The sequence below is a fragment of the Gekko japonicus genome, unplaced genomic scaffold (genome assembly GCF_001447785.1).
Source record: "Gekko japonicus isolate JY-2015 unplaced genomic scaffold, Gekko_japonicus_V1.1 scaffold4218, whole genome shotgun sequence".
In the NCBI taxonomy this organism is placed as follows: Eukaryota; Metazoa; Chordata; class Lepidosauria; order Squamata; family Gekkonidae; genus Gekko; species Gekko japonicus.
In genome coordinates this window covers 36,888-44,523 of record NW_015163733.1, presented here as the reverse complement: position 1 = coordinate 44,523, position 7,636 = coordinate 36,888, and the positions used below count along the sequence as shown (strand labels likewise).

The following is a 7,636-nucleotide window of genomic DNA, read 5'->3' as shown; positions in this document are numbered from 1 at the left end:
GCATCTAGCACAGGCAATATTCAAGCACACCTGAAATGGAAACATATTTATTGACACGCCGATAAAATTTGCATTTATTTAAAAAAAACAAAACTCAACTCATTTGCTTTCGCTGTTTCTCCGTGCCTTGGAAAGCAGTTTCCCCACATCTTCATTTCTACAGATATGTACATCTTCAGTTTACCGTATTGAAGCAAAACCTATGGAGGAGAGCGATTTTTCTGCACGCGGGTGACCTGGCGATCCTATTGAAAGCTACGAAATGACCGCGCGAGGCTGAAAGAAATGGAGACGACGTGAACTGCAAAAAAATACACAGTTGATGGGTGGGGGAAGGAAGGAAGGGTTTACAGACTTCACAACAAAAAATTTTTTCCCCGACAGGTACGATTAGTTTACCAAGAACAGCCACTGACTAGATTGAAGAGCGTATAAATGCTGGTGTGTAGGAATACTGAGAAATCCCCCCTTCTGACACATCGGTACGGTCTAACTTATTTCACAAGTTGTGCGGGGCACAGACACAAGCGCACAAATGCTACCTTTTGTGTGTGTTTCGATGAGAGGACAACCAGATGGATTACAATTCGCTCGTACACGTTCTCATTGGAACAAATCAAAAAGGGGAGATCACGTTGAATCACGAGAAACCGGTTTTTAATGAAAGCGGGAACAAACGGATGTAGGAAACACCTTCACCAAACGTCCCAGATAATGTAGTGGGGAAAGAGAAGCTAAATACTCCCTCGACTAAGACAATTTCCGTGGATATCTAAAATTCAACCAGTTATCTGGGACAAACCAAACTGAATTCGGGGATGACAAGTCGGTAGCTTCACTTACAAATCATTCTGCGGAATTCTTCTTCTTCTTCTTCTTTTTTTTTTAAACTGCTCATACCACTGGAGAAGCAAATACCAGGTTAGACTTCAGAAAATTATTGCCAAATAAAGCAGAAAATACTAGGCCAGATGAACCATCAAGCCCACCTCGGTATTGAGGAGCTTCGTACAGTGTTAGAAGGTTCTAGCAGTTTCAAGCATTGTTCCTAGGAGAGGCCAAATGGTACGTTACGAGTTTGAAAAGACAGCGGTGTCTTGCAGCTTTTGACTTGACAAGAGAAAACTAATTTGGAACTCGCAGGAACAAAAATGGGGATTTAAGGGTGACAGACGATTATTCTGGGCTGACCCAGCCAAGGCTCAGAAGACGAAGAGGAGGGGGAGCGCGGGAAGTATTATACCGAGCCCTTTCCTTCATCCATACCCTGGGCTGTTATGTGTCGCTCCAAGTGAACCACAAAATAAACACGAGATCGCCATGCTTCCGGTACCCCATGGTACAGGGTGGCTCTGCCTGGTGAGGCCACATCATACGCCCCAGTATCCTTACAGACGGATTTACGTACATGGATACGAGAGACTTTGACATGTTCTAACAGAAGACTATCTTCATTGGCCAGCAGAAGGAACGACACCATTGAAATGGAAACTTAAAAACCCCAGTGGAGCATTTCCAATGGAGACATCGCTTCTTATGCATAGAAACCAGTATTTTGGGACCTTTGATGTTTTCCCTCTGTGTTTCCAAGGTGAGGAAAACCCTTGAACTTCAGAAAGATATCTCCTCCTCTTTCTCTCACTATTACAGATTCCTAGGCTAAAAAAAATTATTTACCAGCATCCAAGGAAGGATTCGAATGGATGTTCCACAGAACAATCCAACATTTCTGTTTGCTCATCAAACTTTTAAGCATCTCTGTAAATGTTTAAAGCGGGGGAGGAATCAAATGAAGCTGAATTCACTAGTAATTATAGCTCATTTCTCCACAAAAAGAGGTTTCCCGTGCTCTGTACCATGGCAGAGGCCTCAGATGGGGCACGAGCCCAAATTGTGTATCTAACTGTTTAAACTTGGTCTTTTTGGTTCCAATTTCTGGGCACCCACTGAGAATATGGAATCTGCCTTTCCAGAAATAACCTGGCTTTCGCTCTGATTAGATAATATATATCCACAACTGTCCGTGCTACATGGCTGCCATGGTGCTCACGCAACAGACCCGCAAAAACGGCTGCTACCTTTTGAAGAACTGGCCCTGTGGGTTTTCCCCCGCTATGCTTCCCTGCCTAGGCTTTCAGACAATGGGGTTACCAAACAGAGGAATCAAACAAATTTTCGGATGACCGAACCAAAGCCAAAGACTCGGTCGCCGCTTGCACTTGAACCTCACATAGCCTTTCCCGGACATGCATCAAATGGGAATTCTCCTAAAGAGGGTTGAAAAAAACCGAAACCAAATAACTTTGACACCTTAAGGGATTGTTACTTATCGTATTTTCTCTAAGCTGATGTCCTTTATGATTTTAATTAGGCATTCGGCACACGCCAAATCCTCCCGACTCTGGTACAAGTTACTAATATTGTGCTTTTCTTTGGGCACGGGGAAGAAATCCGGCTTCCCGGGTCAAATGCTGCTGTATTGCCACACGCTTGTTTGAGGGTGCCACTTAGTAACAGTTCTGACAACTGCCATTGGCTAAAAAAACACAGTTGAGAGAACCACAGATGTCTCAGCAAAGAAACTGGGGTGTTGTGGGTTTGGGTTTTTATTTGGACCCCCCGCCACCGAACAAAATCCTCATGTCAGGGCACTTTGCGGCTAGCCTGCCCCCGCCCCCACCCAAGGAAGCTCAGCTGCAGGACGAAGACTGGAGCACACAAACCAAGGGAAGGGGATCTGAAAAAAACGCTATCACGGTTTTAAAAGTACACGGCAGCCACATTCCCCGGCCGGCTTACCACCATGCAAGCAAGGGGCGTACGTCTGTCAAGCCCTACTGAGTGTTTCGTTGTCCTGCCTACCCTCTCGTTTCATGCCAACTTTATTTCTCTCTGTAATAAAGCAGGTAATATTTCAGCGGGTCGGGCAAAGGCAGGGTAAGCACCCTCTCTCTCAGCAAGTTTACGGGAGGGTCGGGCTTCAGTTCGGGGACAACCTTCTCTGCCTCCTCCCGGCTCTCCTCCTCCAGCTCCTCGCAGTTGTTGTCGTCGGAAGGATTGGAGATCCGGCTGGCAAAGACCTCTTTGTCCAAGAAGACGATGGTTTCCATGCGGCGCCGGCGGACACGCCTCCGCTTGAACCGCGGCGGGTTCCGGAGGCCATTTCCGTTCCGGCCGGCCGTCTCCTGGTGGATCAGCTTCTTAATGGTGCTGCGGATGGCAATCCGTGCCAGGTCTTGGAGGCTGCGGACCATCACCGGTGCTGAAAAAGGCAGACGAAGAAGATGGAAGGGTGGGGTGGGGGATCGTGGCAGACACAAGTATTGTTATGGTTGTCTTGATTCGAAACGACAGCCTGCGGGTCTTTAGATCGGGGGGCACCCTGGCACCGGCCAACACCCAGGCACCGGGCAACACCTTTCCTGGCGCCCACCAAGTGTTTTTAGAAAGTGGGAGGGGATAGGTGGGGCTTTTACCCAGCATGGCTTTTGATTGGCCACTGGTGATCTGATTGGCTGTGCAGATTTTTTAAAAAATGCTGCTTTGGTGGCAGCTGCCAAAAATAATACCCTGTATGGTTCCACCGTGTATTTTATTTATTTATTCTTATTTTATTTACATCCTATCTTTTTCTCCAATGGGGACCCAAAGCAGCTTATGTCATTCTCTTCTCCTCTGTTTTATCCTCACAACAACCCTGTGAGGTAGGCTAAACAGAGTGTGTGACTGGTCCTCCATCCTGTCTAACACTGCGTGGCCTGGGACTGACACACCTGAGGGACTGCCTCTCCTCATATGTGCCCCAGAGAGCCTTGTGCTCTGCTGGTCAAGATCTGCTGGTTGTCCCCGGCCCAAGGGATGTCTGCTTAGCCTTGGCCAGGGCTTTATTTGTCCTGGCCCCGGCCTGGTGGAACATGCTTCTGTCACACACTGACCCACCAATTCCTCTGGAGGGCCAACAGCAGGGCACAGAGGCCGAGGCCTTCACAGGAACATCAGAAGAGCCCTGCTGGATCAGACCAGTGAGGGTCCATCTAGTCCAGCATCCTGTCTCGCACAGCGGCCAATCACTTCCTCTGGAGGGCCAACAACAGGGCATAAAGACTAAGGTCTTCTCCTAATGTTGCCTCCTCATATTCAGAGGCTGACTGCCTCTGAACATGGAGATTCTTTTTAGTCACCATGGCTAGTAGCCACTGATAGGTTTCTTTTATTTTGCTATTTTTATGATTTATTGCTGTAAGCCACCTTGTGATTTTTTTTAAAAAAGTGAAAGCAAGAAATGGAAATCTGATTAAATCAAAAGAACAATATCCACTGTGCAATTAAAGTGTGCTAACTGATTTGAAAGTAGAGACTGTAGGCTGCTGGATGGGAACAATGGGTCTGTGAACTACACGTACGGCAAGTCCCAAAACTGCAGGTACTGTTGAATAATACACAGCATCTTTTACATTCTAAATGTACATTGATTGATTGATAGATTGATTAAATTTCTACCCCGCCCTCCCAGCTGAGGCTGGCTCAGGGCGGCTTACAAACAGCATAAAATCATCACACCAACTAAAAGAATGTAAAAGATGCTGTGTATTATTCAACAATACTGTAGCTGGAAACGAGGCAACACGGCCACTGGAAGCTGGCGGGGCCGTTAAGTGACTACACAAGTGGCGAGACTAGAGATGTGAAGGCCCGGAAAAAAACGGAAAAATTTGGGAAAAAATGTTTTTTCCCTTTCCCCCCCCCCCAAGCCTTTTTTGTCCCCCCCCCCATTGGAAAAACTGAAAAAAGAAGAAAAAATTGATTATGTAACGTTTTATTTTAACATGATGAATAAAATATTTTAAAACAAGGTGTTCAAATATTTTCCAAACCATTTCTGAAATATATATATATGGTATCAGATTGATCTAATTTCTGTGCACTGAGGACAAGCAAGTCCTAGGTTACAAACTGAACTCTCCAATGCAAGAACAAGATGCATTTCTTCCTTTAGGAGGTGCTGTTATCACGAGAAAAGAAAAAGGTTTCAGTTTTGTTTTTGCATGTGGGTGGGTATTCTGTTTGTAATAATTGTTTGGATACACTATATTTTTAATATGCTAGTTGTGATAATTTCATGCCAAGTAAAAATGTCCATAGTCATATTTTATATTCCTAAAGTATAGGAAAAGAAAAAAGAAGTGCTAATGTAGCATTTTTTCAATTTTCCCGAAAATTTCCGTTTCCCCCCGAAAAAAACCGGGGGGACGGTTTTTTTTCCGTGCTTCAAAATTTCTGGAAATTTTACATCTCTAGGCGAGATGAGTTTTTCGAAGAGGAATTCTAAACACTTCTATCTGGACTTTTCACTGTCTGAGGAATTTGACTATTTCTGAAGGTGGATTCATAGGACTGTTTGTGTATTTGGACCATGTATTTTTGAGTTTCTGACTGTCCTATTGTACTTTGGATAAACTACACTATTTATACAGGTTCAGATTATCATACTCATTGACCGTTGAATATATATTTTTCCTTATTTATGTGCTGTTTGATCTTTTGTATAGCTTACTCCCTTCCGCGTTTCTCTGCTGTTTTGAGTCCCAAAACTGTGGCAACGCTCAGTTGGAGAAACATTACCAAAAGGAGCGGCAGACTTACGCAGGTGGACCAGTTTCGATTTCCCCGAATCGGCGTGGTTGGGCTGGATCAGCGGGGCAAAGGAAACGGCCAGGATCTTCTTGGTCTCCCAGGCGGCAGGGCCAGTTCGAGTGATCTTAGTCAGCTGCGTTGGAACATGAAAACTCAAAATGAAGCCACACAAGCGGTAACAGACTACCGGCCCTGAGGGCAGAGAGGCCGAGGCCTTCATACGAAGCCACCTTAGCCTCTTTTAGGGATTAATTTACAGGAGTAGGCTCTGCTATCCTGGATGGATGTGAACAGATTTGCAGAATCAAGGGTAAGACAGACATTATCGATTTTATTGTCCCTATCCTATTCCAAGAAGAAGAGGAGGAGGAGGAGGAGGAGAGGGAGGAGATTGGATTTATACCCCGCCCTTCACTACCCAAAGGAGTCTCAGAGCGGCTCACAATCCCTTTCCCACCTCCTCCCCACAACAGACACCCTATGAGGTAGGTGGGGCTGAGAGAGCTCTCTTGAGAACTGCCCTTGAGAGAACAGCTCTGAGAGAACTTGTGACTGACCCAAGGTCACACCAGCAGCTGCATGTGGAGGAGTGGGCAATCAAATCCGATTCTCCCAGATTAGCGTCCAGGCTCTTAACCACTACACCAAACTATAGAAGAAGAAGAAGAGATTGGATTTATACCCCCACCCTTCACTACCCAAAGGTGTCTCAGAGCAGCTTACAAACTCCTTTCCCTTCCCCTCCCCACAACAGACACCCGGTGAGGTAGGTGGGGCTGAGAGAGCTCTTGACAGAAACTGCTCTTTTTCAAGAACAGCTGTGCCAGAGCTACGGCTTGCCCAAGGTCATCCAGCCAGGTGCAAGTGGAGGAGTGGGGAATCAAACCCGGTTCTCCCAGATTAGAGTCTGCACACTTAACCACTACACCAAACTGGCTCTCTTGTAGTTTTCCAGACAAGGCTGCCAAAGGCATTTCCAACCAGTGTCGTAAAGAAACCTCTTTTTTTCAGCACCCCTCCAAGTCAAAAACGTAAGCAAATAGAAATATCAGCAGGCAAGGTTTGTTCTTGCCCTAAATGGGAGCCACAACCACTCCGGGGAACAGAGGGGGAACCCCACGGCCAAGTTCCGTATGATCACCTGAAGCCCAACGTTAACTGCTCAAGAGTGTTAAATGACCAGCAGGGTGGAACCATAATGTGGGAAAACAGCACAGAAATTATGCCTGATGTAGAAAAAGTTACACAGTGAAGATCGCCAGCGCAATAAGACGGAAACTGCTGAGCGGTGCTTCAGTCTGCAGTTTTGGCAACAGAGTAGCCCACTCGTAGGCTATAACCAAAGACATTTTGCACGCTGTTTCGATCAGTTCGTCTAAAGGCGTGACTTGACCAAGGCCGCAAATGAAGGTCTCTTGAAGTGAGTGATGACAGTCCGGCAAAGGTTGTTCTAAGCCAGTGTATTAATGAAAAATGCTTACAGTTTCACAGTCTGGGGGGCTTCAAGAAGATGAATGGTGAGACATAAGAAAAACAGGTTGCTTACCTGTAACTGGTGATCTTCGAGTGGTCATCTGTGCATTCACACCCATGGGATCTAGTGCGCACGCATTGGATCGATCGGCATTGTAGCAAGCTCTTTAACGGATTTTCGCGCCCAGACCTCAGGCATGCGCAGTAACCCCACCGCGCATGCCCAGAGGGGAGGGCGCAGACATCCTGCCAGTTCCTTCAAACCGCCGCAAATCAACCCCTATTGAAAATGTAGACGCTGACAGCAGCGGGGAAGGAGGGCGGGTGGTGTGAATGCACAGATGACCACTCGAAGATCACCAGTTACAGGTAAGCAACCTGTTTATCTTCGACGTGGTCTCTTTGCTTCACACCCATCGGAGATTAGCGAGCAGTGGCCTACTTGGAGGAGGGTGCTGGCAGGTCCTTACTGCGTACCTGAAGACAAAATGTGACATCCCATGTTGGTACTAGAGTTCTTACGGACGTC

At 46.4% G+C, this 7,636-nt stretch overlaps 1 protein-coding gene across 1 annotated transcript in view; it reads right to left on the bottom strand.

Moving 5' to 3' along the window:
* Nucleotides 1–874: 874 nt before the first annotated feature.
* PCMTD2 (protein-L-isoaspartate (D-aspartate) O-methyltransferase domain containing 2) overlaps nt 875–7,636 on the bottom strand; it is a gene marked incomplete at its 5' end in the record, with an annotated part of 17,178 nt that continues 10,416 nt past the window's right edge. The window contains 2 exons of the mRNA XM_015407877.1: nt 875–3,262; nt 5,644–5,767. Coding sequence (XP_015263363.1) covers nt 2,883–3,262; nt 5,644–5,767 — 504 coding nt within the window. The remainder of the gene's footprint in view (nt 3,263–5,643; nt 5,768–7,636) is intronic.